Consider the following 19807-nt stretch of genomic DNA (forward strand, 5'->3'; position numbering starts at 1 on the left):
TGCATTTTGTAGCTTAAGCTTCAACTAAGAAACATACAAAATTTCACCCCCCCCCCTCCGATTGTATCTTCATGGAGGAAAGTGGACCGGAAATTTCGACCCTCCCACCACAGCCCCCCTTTAAAGTTGATGAATCGGGCTGAAATTACGAGGATAAACAATCCGAGTGCATGGAAGATTATCCTCAAATTGGCAGCTCAATCTGATCATTCAGCTCAATCCGATCACTCCTTCTCTTTTTTCCAAAAACCAAATATAGCCACTTAATGTTCATCAAGTTATTTTTTTATCAGCCACACCTACAGGCCACAGTAGGCAACGGATCCGGGTGAATGAGGACTCATTCGAAGCGGAATTCGACCTGTTAGGGCCTTTTGATATTTTCAGACCGAAAAAATAATCCCCCGAATTTACATTTACGAAAAATCTCGTTTTCCTATAAGAGCCTATGTTAATTTTCCCCCCCCGCCCCCCTTTAACGTTGTCCGATCGGGCTTAAATTTAGAGGATAAGCTTTCCTAGGGTATGGGAGCTTATCCTCAAAATTTCAGCTCAATCCGATCACTCCTTCCCTGTTTTCCAAAAACCGAATATCAAGTTTTTTTTTTATCAGCCACGCCTACAGGCCACAGTTGGCAACGGATCCGGGTGAATGAGGACTCATTCGAAGCAGAATTCTACCTCTTAGGGCCTTCTGATATTTTCAGACCGAAAAAATTATCCCCCGAATTTACATTTACGAAAAACCTCGTTTTCCTATAAGAGCCCATGTTAATTTTTGAAATTTCTAAAAGCATAAAACAAAAGGCTGACAATTGTCACCCAATACTCTATAATAACTGAAAAGCCATGCCTGAAATATCGACTGTAACTGATACTAAAGGCCAAAATTTGACATGGCGTAAACAAAAGGCTGATACTTGTCACCCAATACTCTGTAGCATCTGATAATCCATGCCTAAAGTATGGACTATAATTAATACTAAAGGCCAAAATTTGACATGGCTTAAACAAAAGGCTGATACTTGTCACCCAATACTCTGTAGTAACTGAAAATCCATGCCTAAAAATGGACAATAATTGATGCTAAAGGCCAAAATTTTGTGAACACCTACCATCTTCGGAGCTTTGGGTACAAAATAATGATAAAATACACTGTGGGTAAAGATTTTTTTGATTGGTTGATAATCATAGGCAGCGCAATAGCGCCGCCTATAAAGAACGATGTGGGCACAATGTATTATTTATTTTTGGTTCTTGGTCTTAGACCAGGGCACTTCGTATCGAAGGAGTTGTCGTAGAAACTTCGTAAAGGGCTCATTTGATTGGAAATTGGAGTGGCTTGTGCCTTTTTTAATAGTCGAAAGTGATTGGAAGGCAACTAACACCCCTTCTACGCCCACCATATCCCCAAACACACCCAATCAAAATTTTGAGATAGTCATTTTGTTCAGAGTAGATGATTTTCAGATAGAAAATGTGTTTTTGACGAGGACACTCCCCCACAGCCCTAAGGGCAAAGGTTGTAAGATATGCCCTGGGGACATACAAGGTTTTTATAAAAAGTGTTGTCGTAAAAACTTCAAAAAGGGCTCATTTGGTTGGAAATTGAAATAGCTAGTGCCTTTTTAATAGTAGAAAGTGATTGGAGAGCCACTAACTTCCCTCTCACACCCACCTTTTCCCCAAACACATCCTATGACGTAGATAATTTTGGAGACCACACTGCCTTTCCATGACGATAAATAAAAGTTAAAATAGGGATAAAATCCTTTTAATAAACAGTGATGATGATAACAGTGATATAAATTCACAAAAATACCAGATATTTTGGTCACAAATACAGTGACCGTCATCAGTAGTAAAACTAAACCTAAACAATTTAAAACAAAAGTTTATGTACTAAATCAAATAACACTACGTATTGTTCAAATCTCTAACTATTTTCAAAGCAAAGGCGGAAGCTATTCTCTTTGACCTTCTTGGATTTAGTTCATTAGCGTTCAATGATATAACATTTGGACAAAGGTCAACTACATTGGGTGAATTGAACTTTACTCTGTCAGATTTTAATAAAGTATCATAGATCGAGCTCAGCCCATATTCACCTGTATCCCGATTCAAAGCAATATTCTTGAATAAGATTTTTTTTATTTCAAGTGTTTCATGAAAAACTTGCTTTAAACCCCGATCCCTAGAAATCAAAGAGACATACTCGAACAAAATAAAATGGTCTGGAAAATTAAAAATATGTTCTGAAAGGGCTGAAGTGAAATCTTAAGACTTAGGATCTTCCTTTGACGCCCAAAAGATAGAATCCCTATCCTGTATTAATCTCATCTTACGATTCCTGCTAGTACGTCCCGCATATGAACTTCCACACGTACAAAGGATCTGACAAATACCACTTTGCTGTCCCAATGGAGTTAGTTTTTTCCAATACTTTAGAGAACTACCCAAAGCATTATTACTATTTGAATTTACCCTTAGACCATTGCTTTGCATAATTCGTTTAAGTTTTTCACTTAGCCTAGGTACCGATGTTAAGGAACTAAAAACCCCCTTCTCCTAAGTTGTCTCAAAGACTTCCTTAGAAGTATTCAGAAACCTCTTTCTTCTTCTTGAAAAAGTCCGGTTAATTAACCACTCTGGATGCCTGTTGCGTATTAGTATTTTCCCTAGAAAAGACAACTCCTCGTCTGCAAATTTTGGAGAGCAAATACTAAAGATCCGATCAGTTAAAGAAATGATCAAACCAATTTTTACTTAGCGAGCGTGACCGGAACTATAAGACAAAAGTCTATTGTTATTTGTCGGTTTTCTGTAAATTTTAAAATCCAGACTATTTTGATTTTCCAGACTATTTATGCCTTGGGGGCATATAAGGTTTTTATTGAAAGTTATGTCGTAGAAACTTGAAAAGTGCTCATTCGATAGGAAATTCAAAGGGCTAGTGGCCTTTTTAATAGTCGAAAGTGATTTGAGGGCAACTAACCCCTCTCTCACGCCCACATTTTCCCCAAACACATCCAATCAAAATTCTTAGATAGCCATTTTGTTCAACGTATTTAAAAGTTTAAGAAATTAGGTCTTTGAGAATAATAACCCCTTCAGAGCCCTCGGGGCAAGGGTTGTTATACCCTGGGGGCATATAGGTTTTTATAGATAGTGATGTTGTAAACTTCAAAAAGGGCTCATTCGATTTGAAATTAGAAGGGCTTATGCCCTTTTTAATAGTCGAAAGTGATTGGAGGATAACTAAATCCTCTCTCACACCCACCATTTCCCCAAACACATCCAATCCAAATTTGAGATGGCCATTTTCTTCAACGTAGTTAGAAAGTCTGGAAATTATGTTTTTGAGGATGAAACTCCCCCCACAGCCCTCAGGGCAAGGGTTGTAAGTTATGCCCTGGGGGCATATAAGATTTTTTTTATGGAAGGCGTTGTCGTAGAAACTTCAAAAAGGAATCATTCGATTGGAAATTGAAAGGGTAAGTGCCCTTGTTAATATTCGGAAGAGATTGGAGGGCTACTAACCCTCTCTGACGTTCACCATTTCCCAAAACACATCCAATCAAAATTTTGACATAGCAATTTTCTTCAAAGTAGTTGAAAATTCTGGAAATTTGGTCTTTGAGGATGAACCCCCCCCCCCCCCCAGCACTCAGTGCAAGGGTTGTAAGTTTTGCCTATGGGGCACATAAGCTTTTCATTGAAAGCTTTGTCGTAGAAACTTCAAAAGAGCTCATTCGATTGGAAATTGAAAAAACTAGTGCTTTTTCTAATAGTTGAAAGTGATTAGAGAGCAACTAAGACCCCTCCCACGCCCACCAATACCCAAGCACAATCAATAAAAGCCATTTTGTTTAAAGGAGTTAAAATTTCTGGAATTTAGGTCTTTTAGGATGACAACCCCCTCAAAGGTTGTAATTTATGCCTTGGGAGCATATAAGGTGTTTATAGAAAGCGTTGTCGTAGAAACTCAAAAATGGCTCACTCGATTAGAAATTGAAAGGGCTAGTGCCCTTTTTAATAGTCGAAAGTGATTGGAAGGCTTGACTTTTTTATAGTAAAGATCGATGTGGGTACATTGTATTATTAATTTTTTTTTTTGTTTAGACCAGGGCACTTCGTATCGAATGAGTTGTCTTACGAACTTCGAAAAGGGCTCATTCGATTGAAAATAGAACGGGCTAATGCCCTTTTTAATAGTTGAAAGTGATTGGAGGGCAACTAGTCCTCCCCTCGCGCCCACTCTCCCCTTTGCCTATTATGTTTAAAACCTAAATGTTGCCTTAAGATTAAATCAAAATGCACTGTGTTAATTCTAAATTCCCAATAAGGCATCTCAGCAGTATCCCAAGAACGACTGAGGGCATTATGTTCAAACTTTCGAGGCTACTTCTGCTCTTAAAATTTAACCAAATCAAAAATAGCGTAAGTGTATCCAAGCTATCATAGAAATTAAAAAGATTTTTTCTGCGAATGGTATCAAGTTTTCTATTTCATGTCACCTAGAGGAGGTATGCAACTAAATTAAACACTATTATTTGTGTCCAGATAATTAAAAGGGTGTATGTTGTTAAAAATACTGAAAATGTTTCTCCATTGTACAAATAGCAGGCCAAACTATGAAGTCTTAAAAAAACGAACAGATTTAAAGAATTATTTTCTTTTTCCCTTTCTTTGTAAAATTCTTTGTAAAAGAATTGAGATAAACTCAATTCTTTTACGGCTAATTTGTATTTTGGTGATTTTTTCTAAAGGAAAATGGGGATCTTTTTCGCCTCCAGTAGTAACCGTGCTTCCAACACCGGGGTTTTTAATTCGGTTCATGTTTCGTTAGATTGGGAATACGTTAGGTATTCCCAATCCGTCTCTCGACAAAAAAAGAAGCGATTAAAGATTTTCAGAAAACCCCCGAGAAATGTTACCTTGTAGTCATTCTTTGTCTTTTATTAATTAAAAACAAATTTTCCGAAAAAAAAAATTTTCAAAGAAAAATAAAGAGCCATATGAAAGCATAAGATGAGCGGAAATCAAAATAAACAAATGTATTAAACATAGACATATTCATAGATAAATTAGTCTTAAAATAAGTAAAAAATAAAATAAATAATCAAGTCAAACTTAACATGGAGAGAAATGTTGCGTCATTTGCGTTTTATTGAAAACTGCATTTTGAACAGTGTTTTCGATTTTATCGAAACATCGACGAAAAACAAAAATTAAATAAAATAGCCATAACAATCAAGATAACTGGAAAGAACTAATGAAAATACACATAATTTTGAATATACAATGATATTAATTCCAGGAAATCTTAGAAATTCAGGATTCACGATTTTACATAGCAGCTTTTATTGATTTTTAATGTTACAACTAGGCTATAAAAGAAAGAAGCTCAAAATATATTTGGTTTTCTGTAAAGGAAAATGACGCAACAGCTTTTAGAGGGTTTAAAGGGGGGTCAGTATCCCTACTCCTGTTTGTAGTAGTTTCAGTCTGTTTTCAGTTTCACTTGATTATATCATTTTCATTTTTACTTATTTTGCTATTCAATTATTCTTCTATACCAGTTCTGTTATATTTAGGTTTTATTATTTATTTTAATTTCCGTTTATTTTGGGTTTAATTTATTTATTATAGTAATTTATGGTCATTTTAAGTTTGAATTATTGTAAGACTATATTCATACTCAATTAGGTTTTCATATTGCTCTTTACTTTTCTTTGAAAAACTTCTTTTTGGAAAGTCTTTTTAATTGATTTTGTTCACTTTTTATTTCAAGAGTTTTATCGATGGATGAAATTACGAATAATTTTTAATAATATGGTCAGTAATACAACTTGTATGCACATAATGTCTTAGGTTTAGTTCATTATCTCCGTCAACATTGTATAAAATTATCGGCCGTTTCTGATTTGTTGCAGATATGCCATTTTGACAACCTGGATCCAAGTAGTATATTTTGATTTATTCCAGCATTCCCAGAAAGTTGCAGCCTAATATCCTTTTCTGTTCCTGAGATGTTGCAGATACGTCCTTTTGACAACCTGGATAAAAATAGGTTCGTCTGATTTTGTTCGACATCCTCCTCAGCTTTCCCTTAATAGATTCAACTGAATACCCTAACACGTTCCTGAGATATTTCAAATACGCCCTTTTGAGATCCTGGAGGCACAGAGTATCTTTTGATTTAGTTCAGGATCCCCAAAACATTTTCTGAAACTTTCAAATTAACACACTTAGCCATTACTGAGATATTACAGATACACCCTTTCAATAACCTGGATGCACAGAAGTCTCTTTTGGTTTAGTTCGACATCCCCCTCAACGTTTCATGAAAGTTTCGATTTGGTACCAGCTGTTCCCGAGATATCGCAGATACACCATTTTGACAACCAGGATGCACATATTGTCTTTTGATTTGGTTCAAAATCCCACTCAACATTCCATGAAAGTCTTAATTTGATGCCAGGCGTTTCTGAGATGTTGCAGATACGTCCTTTTGACAACCTTGATGCACGTAGGGCTTTTTGATTTAGTTTAATATACTCCTCAAAATTTTCCTAAGAGTTTCAATTCAATAATCTTTGCCATTTCCGAGATATTACAGATTCACCCTTTTGACAACCTGTATAAAAGTACTACCTTTTGATTTATTTCCATATCCCTATTAAGATTTCCTGAAACTTTCAACTCAATATCCTAAGCCGTTCCTGAGATATTACAGATGAGCCCTTTTGACAACCTGGATATACATAGCATGTGAAGACAAGAGAAGAAAGTAAATAATAAATGAAAAACAAAATCAAATAGGTGAGAAAACGAGGACTTTGTCAGCCAATTATGAAGACGAAGAACAAGCAAATATTTCGACAAGGATCTCCGCCAAGTCGTCTTCAGTGCTAAAAAAAGGAAAAAAAAAGAAAAAAATCAAACAAAATCTAACATTCCGAAGTGAATCTAACGAGAGCAGAATAGACACTGAATAAAAAAACAGCCAGAAATAAATGAAAGAAACATTCACCAATTGGATTGAATAAGTATCCGTTGCCTGGATAGACTTCGCCATTCTGCAATTTCGATATTTATTAGGTATGCGGACATGTTGTCTCAAATTAGACTTGGCGAAAATATTGATTGAGTCTTTTGAAATTAAGTTGTCATAAATTGGGCTCAAGGAAATATCTCCGGTGTCTCTATTTATAGCCAAATTTCTGTTTATATATTTTTTTATCTCAATTACGTCCTTAAAAGATTGCAGCAGGCGATTTACGGTAGATATTAGAGTTGCCTCCTCAAAAAGAACCAAATGTGTAGGATTTTCAAAGATATGCAGGGCCAAGGCGGAATCAAAGTTGTCATTTCTATTTTCGATCTTCAGGGACGTATTTATTGAAATTTTGTGTTCATGCAAACGTTCACCAAGTTGTTGATGGTGAACATAGAGTCTTTTGATTTGGTTCAACTTTCCCATGGATATCCCCAGAAACATTCTAGTTAATACCCTTAGCCTCTCCAGAGAGATTAAAAATATTTCATTTCGACAACCTGAATCCACAAACTATCTTTTAATTTAGTTCAAAATCCCCCTCAACATTCCCTGAAAGTTTTAAATTGATACTCTACGCCGTTCCTTAGACAATATACAAGCCTCGCTTTTTCATTATAAAACATATTTAAACAACTGCCATTTACAGTCCTTGCTCTAGGTGCTGTGGAGGCAGAACTTTTGACTATTTTGAACAAAATGGACATCTTAAAATTTTGATCCTAGGTCTTTGAAGGTTACGGGTGGGGGATTAGTGAAAAAAGGATAGGAGAAAGGGGCTGGTTGCCCTCCAATCACTTTTGAGTCTCATGAAGTTTATTAGAACTTTCAATTCCCTATCAGCTGAGCCCCCTCCGGACTTCCTACAACCACCCCTTCCACACGAATTCGCCCTGAGTTCTTTAATATAGGCAACGCCATAGCTTTGCCTCTGATATGGCTTTTGTCTGTGATCTTTTAGTGATTTTTTCTCCTCCTTCAAATTTCACAACGTGGCAGTTTTTTTCCCAACTCCTTCGAACACCTCTACAACAATAATCCAAAATGAAAAAAACAGTTCTACTACAAATTATACTGAATCCTGAGTGGAAACACCACTCTACGCACAACACTGTAGGTAGATATAAATTTCTCTACAGTGATACACAACCACAATAGATCCCCATTGGATCCCCTGAACTATACACCCCAGAGGCAAAGCTACAACACTTCCCAAAATCGAATATTTGTAACTAATATTGATCCTCAAGGTTATAGCAAATTCCACTAAATTGTAACCCTGAAGCACAGTTTATATAATTATCCAGTAAGCTTATCGCAGATCATTTCTGGTCTTCGTTCTCGGTGCGAACAAAAAGCTCCTCCCACTCCTTTTTGCATTAGCGGGTTAGTCTGTTTCCGATTGTTTCCAACAAGTGCATTATTCGTAATAGCGGGTTTCCTCTTGTTTTCGATTAGATCACAGTCTGACTTGTCTACCCATGAAAAAATCTGATGCCGCCTATGTTTCTATCTGCAAAAACGTTCTCTGGAGCACTCGCACCTTGGTCTGGGTTTTTATAATGGGTGAGATAGGGAAAGATCATACTGGATAATTATATAAACTGTGCCCTGAAGATTACGCACATAATCTACTGAATTTCACTAACGAAACTTAAATTAAATTTGAAAATTCATTGTCTGTACTTCCATTTACGACCTAATATCATCAACCTTGTTCTTCGCATATGTTCTTTAAATTAAAGTAAAGTAGTCTCATTTCATAATGCCCCTTTTATCGTATTTTGCTAAATTCGTATGTAATTTTGGGTACTGTTCTATTAGCTGGAACACGCGAGACAGCCACTCGGGGAAAGCAAAGATCAAATAGGCATTACCCGGTAATATCGATCTGATGCTGCATAAACAAGGGGTTTCTGACTTCGGGAACTATATTTAAACTTTCGTTTTTTGCGGTTTAGGGGGGAAAAAGGTACGTAGGTTAGGTTAAGTATTTAATAAATGCTATGCTTTACCCGACCCCCCTAATGTGCAAATATATAGCAGAAATTTATTTCTGAACTTTTATATTTTTATCCTATTTTATTTCATTAGCATTAACCAAACTTCACTTCTCGCGTGTTTTCCAGCTAATAGAACAGAATCGAATTGGGTATCTCTTTGTGTTTCAATGCAGGGCAGGATGTAGAAAGGGGACAAAAGGGGGCAAGCACCACGGGTGGCACGTCCGGGGAGGGGCAGTAAAATAAGCTAAAGTTGTAATATTTATGGACACAAATTTTAATGTTTATAGTATTAATGGTAAATATATTACCATTAATATAAAAATATCAATGTAATATATATTATATTATCATTATATTACCATTAATATAAAAATATATTACCATTATTGGTAAAAATATCTAATATATTACAGTATTAATGGTAAAGTCTAAATTTGCCCCCCCCCCCCAAGAAAAAAATCTAACTCAGGCTCTGTTTCACTGTTATTCTGTTTAACATTAGTGCTGTATTATTGTAACGTGTTTGTTTATGGTTGAACAGCTTTTCTATACAATTATTATTATTATGTTAAGAAAGAAAAGATTAAGCTAACCATATTTGGCAATTTTCAAATATAAAATTAGGGAACAACGTCCTTCCTAACTATCCAACACTATGGCAAAGTAGAATAATTTTTTGTTCTTTTTAAATTTTCATGATGGACTTTTTAATTGTGCTAGCTTATTTTATTTCTATTTCACTAGCTTCATTTTTATTACTTTATCTTATTTTTACTTTAACTTATTTTAGCTATATTTCAATTTACCTAGATAATTCTCTTTTTATTTTAATTTCATACGTTGCTTTTAAATTTTCATACTTAATCTCAATAGTGGTATTGTGCCTCCTGCCCACCCTCCTGTGGGCCCAAGTTTGCTTTTACTAGTATGGCCGTTCACCCTTTACAGTAGTTCAATCTTCCTTCATACCCTCAGTGCATACCGCATATATATTAAGTAGGATGTCCAGCTGACCCCCCCCCCCCGGAAAATTATTCTCGTATGGAAAATTGAGCAGTAAAAGGAAAGCAAGACAAATAAAAAATGAAGAAAAGAAGGGATTCTGGAATTTCTATCGATATTCCAAAATACGGGCAGAATATGTGGAGTAGAATATCCTGTAGTGTTTATTTTATATTTTATTTCTTTTAATTCCTTTTTTGGTGGCGTTGGGAGTTGAGCTACCATAGCAGGGTAAGATAATTGTTAAGGAAAATAATTTGCTCGCTTATTTGAACTAAGGACTATTGTCCATTTTAAATCCGACTGGCTCTGACTTGGAGTTTAACTCCATGTTATTTAAATTAAATTAAATTTTGAAAAAACGCCCCTTAAAGGTGCTTCAGAATGGAATACCTTATTATGTATGCCTAATGGACGCGTTCTTGATTCCAAGGTGCAACTGGTATCACGTACTGTAAATATCGGTGCCAGATCGAATCCACAGAAAGTAATTACTCGTACTTCTTAGTCCCAGCCTGTCTTTTACAATTTGGATTGTAAAATATACTTTTCTTTTCAAAATCCTACAATCTGAAGCGAGAACCTGGATTATCAATCGAAAATGCATCTTATTTCAAATAAAACATTAAAAAACACCCCCGTAAAAAAAAAATATAACAAGTATGGTCTTCTAAAAGGCTTTCAAGCAAATCTGATGATTCCACGCCTTTGGTGTTTGAACACATAGAATGAATTGTAATGAGATGAAAAACTTTGTATGTCTCTAATCTCATATTTCCAAATTATTATCTTTAGCCTTTGTCTCACCTTTCTATGGTAACTCAACGGCCGACCACCAAAAACATAATAAAAAAATATTAAAAGAAATAAAAATAAATAATGCAGGATATTTTACACTAGATATTCTACCTAAAAGTTGGAATAATAAATAGGATATTACAAAAATCCCTTTTTTTTACTTCTTTTTATTTGTCATGCATTCCCCTTGGCTACTCAATTCTACACGTAAGAGAATTTTCTGGGAGTACTTACCTGCGGGGAAAATTTTCCCCGGGGAAGGGAATTTTCCAGGTGATATTATCCGCGGGAAATTTCTGGGGGGATTTCCAGGGGGAAATCAGCCTAGTACCGGGAAATAGCATGTATGATCCGGCAAAATCGCAACTACCTTTATACAGAATTTCAATCCGCTTGATGCTGCTAAACTTTCTATTATTACAACAGTTTATGGGTTATAGCATATAAACAATTGAAAAATCAGTTATTTATCTCGTTCCTGTGCACGTGTTCTCGCATGGTTGGAAAACTTCAAAGCACGGCTCTTTGCGTTCTCTGCAAAAGGCTGGTAAAAAATTGACGGCAATCCGAAGATCGTTGCGGTATTTTGAAAAACGCAGCAGATGGGGACTAGTGGTAAAAGCCTAAAAAAGGCTAGCTAAGGTGCCTATTTCTTAAAGCCCGTTAATAAAAAAAAAAGTCGATAAAAGCATATAATCTAATTTGTCATGTCTTTTGTTTATACAAAAGAGTTTAGTGAATACCTTTTTGTCAAAAATGAAGAACTGACTTACTAAATATGTCATAGCTAGAAGCTACCAAAATATTGATTTTTATATCTTTCCTCCCTTTGAACAGACCGTAGTGAACGTTTGCGTATCCCTCACTCCCTCTGTCTTCTCCGCAAGTAATCCAAAAGTCTGTTGCTAAAGCAGAGATGAGAAAACAAACTGCTAATCCACTAATGAAAGACGAAGCAATTAAAATCCCTTTTCGTTTTAAATACGTTGGTTTAACGGATTTAGCCATATTCTAATATTCAACTGTCAAAATTTCCACCCATAATATCCCTTATCTCACACAGAACTATATTGATTCAAAGAGAGAGCGAAAATTTTTAGGAATGTCGATCTTGGTGAATCACTGATAAGGCTATTTACTATGTTCTAATAAATGATGGGAAGTTTATCAAAAATCTCAGTTTAATAGCTTCCATTTGCTTCAAAGTAATAGAAAGATACTAGTTTCTGATTTATAAATAAAAAGATACTAGAAAAAAGAAAAATACTAGCTAAAAGAAAAACACTCCAACTTATTGAAGGCATTTTGGGTCTGATGGTAGTAAGATGCTTTACTTTATCAATATATCTGCCTTATCCACTTTATCAATATATCTGCTAAATTTTAGCAAATTAAAAATAATAAATTTATGGAGGTCTAGGGAATAAAATTCCCTTCGTGGGTAGGAAAATTTTAAAAGTGACCACATCCATTGCTATAACATGATATTACAGTACGAAAAATCCGAATAATTTGCATTGATAAAACAGGATTTACTCCCCAATGATCCAGTCAAATAGTCCTACTTAGCGTGATTAAATGCGTATGCCACATAGTACACAAAACTATGCATTATGCGTATGTATTGAGCATATGTTAATGAGCCGCTAGCGACCCCAAAGAAAGTGTTCCAGCAGGTACCTAAGGAAAGAGGGAAAATTCCAACAACGTTTTGGTAAAGTTCATTAACTACGGTTTCTTTCACAGCATAAATATTAAACAGTAGCGAAAATTCCTATACTCTCCATTACAGATTTTTAGGCACATCAGTCACATACCTTTCTTCATGACTCCACTTTCTTTAATATTTATGCTTTGGTAGCAACTGAAGCAATTCCTGTGACTTGACTTAGGGCTCCTACCTTGTTGGGGGCGGCCTAGAGAGCGTCGCAACTCTGCTCCTCCAGGCTGACCGGTTTGGTGCTAAGATTGGGGCCTCGTCGACAGCAATGTTGAGCATCTCCAGGAATTTATTGAGACTATCCTTCCACCTGGTCCAGGGTCTGCCTCTTGGGCGGGACCAGGCATGAGCTTTTGGGTCAAAATCATAGATTATTCGGGCTTGGGCTGTCGTCGGCACAAGCAGGAAGTGTCCGAACCACCTGAGAGTGAGCTGTGCTATCTGGATGGAGAACGGCACTTAGGAGGTGTGTGTAAGTAGGCTTGCGTTACTCACAAAATCATCTCATCGAAGTCCTTCAAACAGACGAAGCTTTTTCATCTGGCAGACGTCTATCATATTGAGGGTTGTCAACTTAAAGGGCCATGTTTCTGCTGCATAGAGCAGGACTGAGCTTACGGACGCGTTATAAATTTGCATCCCCAAACCGCAGACGGAAGGGCATGCGATTTGTAGTTCGTGTCATGACATAGTCTATGATGAAGTTGAAAAGTTACGGGGTTTTGATACCGAATATCATGCTCCGTTTGCCGTTGACTTGAATGCAGCTCTCCGTCTCTTCGTAGAGCTTCTCAAAGCTATATTCAAGGGAAATTCCCTTTCCACGCTGTGATATGTCCCCTTTCTGAACCAAATTGTCGCTAATGTTGAATATTTATGTTATAGTTTCTGTCCAGGCAGAGAACCAAAACCCACTGAGCGAGCCTTTAAGTGGTAGAAAGGTAAAGTGCCACACTGTAATAAAAAATTAGCTTTTTGGGCGGAGTCAAAGAGCATGTTTCCAACTTTAAAGTATCAAAGAAATCAAAATAAATTTCACCCTAGACCCATTTTAGGTCTATTCATGCCTTAAAACCATGATTTTCTTTTTTTTTAGGTTACTTTATTGGGATTTTAGGGCAGTGCCAAACTTTTGTCAGAGGTGTGAAAATACCGTAATACCTAATACGACATAACTTCATTTTCACAGATCACGTCCAACTGTAAAAATAAAGAAGCAAAAGTAACTTAGGTAAATTTGGCAGCGCCTTTCGTCTGCAAAAATTAAGAACTTATTGATTAAAAAAAACAACAATTTCAAATGAACTTCATTTGGAGTTTAGTTCCTTCAAATGAAAGCTTCACCATATTAAGCTGTCTGGCGCCATACACAGGGGTCCTCTAGGGTAAGATTGTTGATAAAATTGAATGGTAACCACACCAACAAACAAGAACGAAAAATCCAGGACGAATACAAGAGGCTAAACAATCTAGTAGAGGAATAAAATATGGCAGGCTCTCTACTAATACGTCAACGACAAGTGCCATGAATGCGAAGACGCCTTTAAAAAGGTGACAGTCACTACATACTGAAAAAAGTACGGGGGCGTCAGAAAAGAAATCCGTGGCAGCAAAAACCTTGTTAGATAAACATTGACAACTCATCACAGATTCTGAGGAGAGGCGTGAACGCTTCTAGGATTACTTTTTCCAGGAACTGAACCCCACAATAACCCCTGATCCATTTATCCTACTATCTTTTCAATTTCCGGAGTACCCAGTAGATCCAAGTCCACCACCATTACGAGAAGAGGTAGTTCCAGTTACACAATCCCTGAAGACAAACAAAACCCATGGCCCGGTTGGTATCCAGTCAAAGATATTTAAGTCGGGCCCAGAAGAACTGATAGACATCATACATTCACAATAGGCATCTGGGAAACGGGCCACTTCCGCAGATCTTCGGCGAAAGCCACGATTGTCCCCCTTTGCAGAAAGGACGGAAAAGGCGGCCGTAATAAATACAGACCAATAAGCATGACAACCCAACCGATGAAGATCCTCACGAAAATCCTACTTAACCGACTAAAACCCCTGACTGACCTCATCTTAGAGGAATATCAGACCTACTTCCGAAGAGATCGATCTACTATAGACACCCGAGGGATTGTCAAAAGAATTCCAGGCGTCAGCAGGTGTTCTTCAGGGCTGCCTCCTATCTCCTCATCTGTTTCTAAATGCAGCCTTTTCACTCTCTAAAACCACAGACGGCGCATCCATTGGAGGGAAATTTGTCAAAAAATCAGCGTACGCAGACGACATCGTGAAAACAAATAGACATAGACATCTCCTCCAAACAGACACAAACAGGCTAGTGTCAGCAACTGAAGCCCTCGGGATGGTTGTCAATCAACACAGCCAAAAAGAAAGTTATGCGGGTATCTAGAGACTCTGCATTCAGAGTCATACAGCAAACCATAAAAGGACAGCAAATTGAAAATACAGAATCTTTCGTTTAACGCGGCAGTCTTTTAACCTCTAATAACGATTGCTCAAAACCGATTAGGCGTAGATTTGGCCTTTCAACCAGGAGCTTTAAGAGCCTACCATCAATTTCGATAAGTAAATTACTATCAAATCACTGAAGGCCCGACTCTTTAACTCTCTCATAATCCCCATTGATCCCTCATAAACCCCATATGTATGCATGTGAAACTTGGTCAATTAAAGCTGATGATAGACGTCAAATCTCCGCATTTGAAATAAAATTCCTCCGCCACATACCACGGAATTACTAACACTGACCGAGTCTACCATGAAGACCCTTGTAAATTTCTCCACTGCACATGCACTATCATGGACCGAATTAGAAGTCAGAAACTCCGCTGGCTTGGTCATATCCAGCGATTATTATCACATCAACTCCCAAAAATCACATTTGAAGGAAGGGTACATGGCGCACGACCTCTTGGCCAACCTCGCAAGAGATGATACAACTTCAATGGCCAGAACCTCCCCCAACTCCTTCGTCTAGCACCAGATTTAACTGAGCCCCATCGTCATATCCAACGACTAGTGAGAAGAGAAGAAGCCCCAATACTAGACCCCGAAGCCGCGCCGAAAAGTCGGCGGCTCGCCGCCGAAAAAAACGGTAGCTCGCGGCGTCACTAATACGCCGCCGTTTTTGTTTTTCTCTCTCTTTTTTGGTTATCAATATCGACCTCCGGGCTTCAACAGTCATCCCGGCAGATCTGTTTCTTAAAGATAAATACTTTCCTCTTGGGCTCGCCATGTATATCGGTTCGTAGGAAGGAGAAGAAGAAATTCTTCTTGAAACAAAAATTCTACCTTCCACTTTAAAATTCTGTTCATTTTTCTTTCTGATTTTTCGGATGAAAAGAGGTAGGTAAAAGAGCATTAGGCAATTCAGGATGTTATCATAGGCAGCGCAATCGAGCTACCTAACCGAATTAGAAGTCAGCAACTCCGCTGGCTTGGTCATATCCAACAATTAGCATCACATCAACTCCCAAAAATCACATTTGAAGGAAGGGTACATGGCGCACGACCTCTTGGCCAACCTCGCAAGAGATGATACAACTTCAACGACCAGAACCTCCCCCAACTCCTTCGTCTAGCACCAGATTTAACTGAACCCCATCACCATATCTAACGACTAGTGAGAAGAGAAGAAGCCCCAATACTAGACCCCGAAGCCGCGCCGAAAAGTCGGCGGCTCGCCGCAAAAAAAAACGGTAGCGCGCGGCGTCACTAATACGCCGCCGTTTTTGTTTTTCTCTCTCTTTTTTGGTTATCAATATCGACCTCCGGGCTTCAACAGTCATCCCGGCAGATCTGTTTCTTAAAGATAAATACTTTCCTCTTGGGCTCGCCATGTATATCGGTTCGTAGGAAGGAGAAGAAGAAATTTTTCTTGAAACAAAAATTCTACCTTCCACTTTAAAATTCTGTTCATTTTTCTTTCTGATTTTTCGGATGAAAAGAGGTAGGTAAAAGAGCATTAGGCAATTCAGGATGTTATCATAGGCAGCGCAATCGAGCTACCTAACCGAATTAGAAGTCAGCAACTCCACTGGCTTGGTCATATCCAACGATTAGGATCACATCAATTCCCAAAAATCACATTTGAAGGAAGGGTACATGGCGCACGACCTCTTGGCCAACCTCGCAAGAGATGATACAACTTCAACGACCAGAACCTCCTCCAACTCCTTCGTCTAACACCAGATTTAACTGAACCCCATCGCCATATCCAACGACTAGTGAGAAGAGAAGAAGCCCCAATACTAGACCCCGAAGCCGCGCCGAAAAGTCGGCGGCTCGCCGCCGAAAAAAACGGTAGCTCGCGGCGTCATTAATACGCCGCCGTTTTTGTTTTGTTTTTTTTCTCTCTTTTTTTGTTTATCAATATCGACCTCCGGGCTTCAACCGTCATCCCGGCTGATCTGTTTCTTAAAGATAAATACTTTCCTCTTGGGCTCGCCATGTATATCAGTTCGTAGGAAGGAAAAGAAGAAATTTTTCTTGAAACAAAAATTCTACCTTCCACTTTAAAATTCTGTTCATTTTTCTTTCTGAATTTTCGGATGAAAAGAGGTAGGTAAAAGAGCATTAGGCAATTTAGGATGTTATCATAGGCAGCGCAATCGAGCTACCTAAGTAAAGAACTATGTTGGTACAATGTATTTTTTTTTCCATACCAGGGCACTTCATATCGAAGGAGTTATTATAGAAACTTCAAAAAAAGCAAATTCAACTGGACCCTAGAATAGCCTATGCCAGTTTTAATGGTTAGCAATAATCGAAATGCAAATAACACCCCTTTTATACCCATTATTTCCCCAGACACATCAAATCAAATTTCTGAGATAGCCTGTTTGTTCAACGTAATGGATTTTCAGATAAACAATATTCTTTTTGAGGAGGTTACTCCCCCACAACCCTTAGGGCAAGGGTTTTGTAGTTATGCCCTTGGGGTATCTAAGAACGATGTTGGCACAATGTATTATTTATTATTTTTTCCTTTAGACCAGGGCGCTTCATATCGAAGAAGTTGTCGTAAAAACTTCGAAAAGGGCTCATGCAATTAGAGATTGGAGTGGCTATTGCCCGTTTTAATAGTCGAAAGTGATTGGAAAGCAGCTAACACCCCTTCCGCACTCACCGATTTTCGAAACCTATACAATCAAAATTTTGAAATAGCAATTTTGTTCAACGCAGTTAAAAATTCCGGAAAATGGGTCTTTGAGGATTACAATCCCTCACACAGCCCTTCGAGTAAGGGTTGGAATTTACGCCCTGGGGTATATACGGTGCTTATAGAAAGCGTTGTCGTAGAAACTATAAAAGGGATCATTCGATTGGAAATCGAAAAGCCTAGTGCCCTTTTTAATAATCGAAAGTAATTGGAAGGCTTGACATTTTTATAGTAGAGATCGATGTGGGTATAATGTATCATTTTTTGTTGTTGTTGTTGTTTAGACCAGAATCAGAATCAGAATCATTTTAATGAAAACAGCTGTCATAGACACATTAAAAAAAATGCACTAAAAGGCGCTGTTTTTTACATGAAAACTTTTTTACGAAAAAGGAACAAAGGAGTTACTAAGTCTGTTTGTGCGGCACGAGACGGGCATAAGTGTTCTATTGCTCCTGGTATTTGCGAGGACAGGCTTTTTAGGTGGTAATATTGTCCTATGTGCAGCACTAGACAATAAAAACTGGTCAAAACGAATCATAAGCTGAAAACGGCGATCACGAAGGCTTGGTATTTCAAGTGACTTCAGAGCGGAGCTGTAATCTACATATTTTTCGCAAAGAATGATCTTTACAGCTCGTTTCTGGATCCCCTCCAAATCATCACTTAAGTAATCTATATGAGGAAATTGTGGGCCCCAGACGGGACACGCATATTCAAGGATGGGTCAAATAAAAGTGAGGTACGCTGTTTTCAGCTGATACACTGGAAAACCTAGGCGGCGCATCGCCACCAGTATCCGCATAGCATAATGTCCCTTCTTAACCAGCTCTTGTACATGAATAGAGAAAGAACAGTCCACACTAAAGGTGAAACCCAAGATAGTCGCACACGAAGCAGAAGGGAACGAAGTCGCGGGGTAGGTAAAATTGCGTTTAAATGGGATGAACCTCGAAACCTGTGATTTATTCTCATTAATTTAAAGATTGTTCGCAGTACATTGTGATTTAAACTAATCGAAAAAATTTGAGTCAAACTGGGCTACAGCTTGCGAATCCTTTACGTGGTATTTAAGAAGCGCAGACAAATCATCGACGAATTTAAAACGATCGTCAAAGTCAGAAAGTACACAGTTGATAACAGCCAGGAAAAGAAGAGCTGCTAATTTGGTACCTTGTGGGGCGCCAAATGTAATTTCCACCCATTCCGATTCAATATCACCGGGAAAAAGGGCGTTCACTTTTTGATACCTGTGACGTAAGAAATCAACTACTAATTGGAGGATGTGCTTACAGGCACCCATTGACTTGAGATTCTGGGCGGCAAGAGGGTGCTTAATCAAATCAAATGCCTTTCGGTAGTCTACCAGAAGTAAATCTACAAACGAGCTTCCAAACTCCAACCATTCAACTACTAGGTGATAAAGCCGTACTAAATAAACAGACGTGCTGCATCCCTTCAGGCAACCATACTGGAAGGGGTCAAGTGACAGTGAAATGTCCGTGAGAAGTTCACGGTATATGAAAGATTCTGCAACTTTAGCAAAGTTCGGAGTGATCGAAATAGGTCTTAACTGATCACATGTCTTAGGTCCTTTAACTTTGGGTATTCCGCGGACATAGGCTCGCTTCCAAGCATCGGGAAAGGTTTGTTCACTGAAGCCCTGATTGATGATCGATGCCAATGGTCTGGCTAAAAACAAGGCATATTCGCAAATAATTTTGACCGGCAACTCACCAGGGTAGGAAGATAAATTCGGTTTTAGTTTTTGAAGTTCTTTAAAAACAGCAAATTCGGTAAACTGTTTTATTTCGTCAGTTTCACAATCAACTAAGAGATCAACCAGTTCGGCCTCTGTAATTGAGGGGTAGGTGGTACAAATGCCAGCAAAGAACTCGTTTACGTCTGAAGCGCTCATTTGAGATCCGTCAGGCTTGGGTATTTTTAGCTCACTGTTAACTGACTTGCCAGTCGGGCACTTCGTATCGAAGGAGTTGTCGTAGGAACTTCGAAAAGGGCTCATT

The 19807-nt window shown here is 38.0% G+C and overlaps 1 protein-coding gene across 1 annotated transcript in view; it reads right to left on the bottom strand.

The window, feature by feature from the left end:
* LOC148951650 (clarin-3-like) overlaps positions 1–11928 on the bottom strand; it is a 32895-nt gene extending 20967 nt beyond the window's left edge. The window contains exon 1 of the mRNA XM_089090410.1: positions 11640–11928. Within this exon, the coding sequence (XP_088946536.1) occupies positions 11640–11874 (235 nt within the window). The 5' untranslated portion in view covers positions 11875–11928. The remainder of the gene's footprint in view (positions 1–11639) is intronic.
* Positions 11929–19807: the final 7879 nt, after the last annotated feature.

Source organism: Artemia sp. Qi Xiang Cuo, chromosome 6 (assembly GCF_049724085.1).
Source record: "Artemia sp. Qi Xiang Cuo chromosome 6, ASM4972408v1, whole genome shotgun sequence".
NCBI classification, from domain to species: Eukaryota; Metazoa; Arthropoda; class Branchiopoda; order Anostraca; family Artemiidae; genus Artemia; species Artemia sp. Qi Xiang Cuo.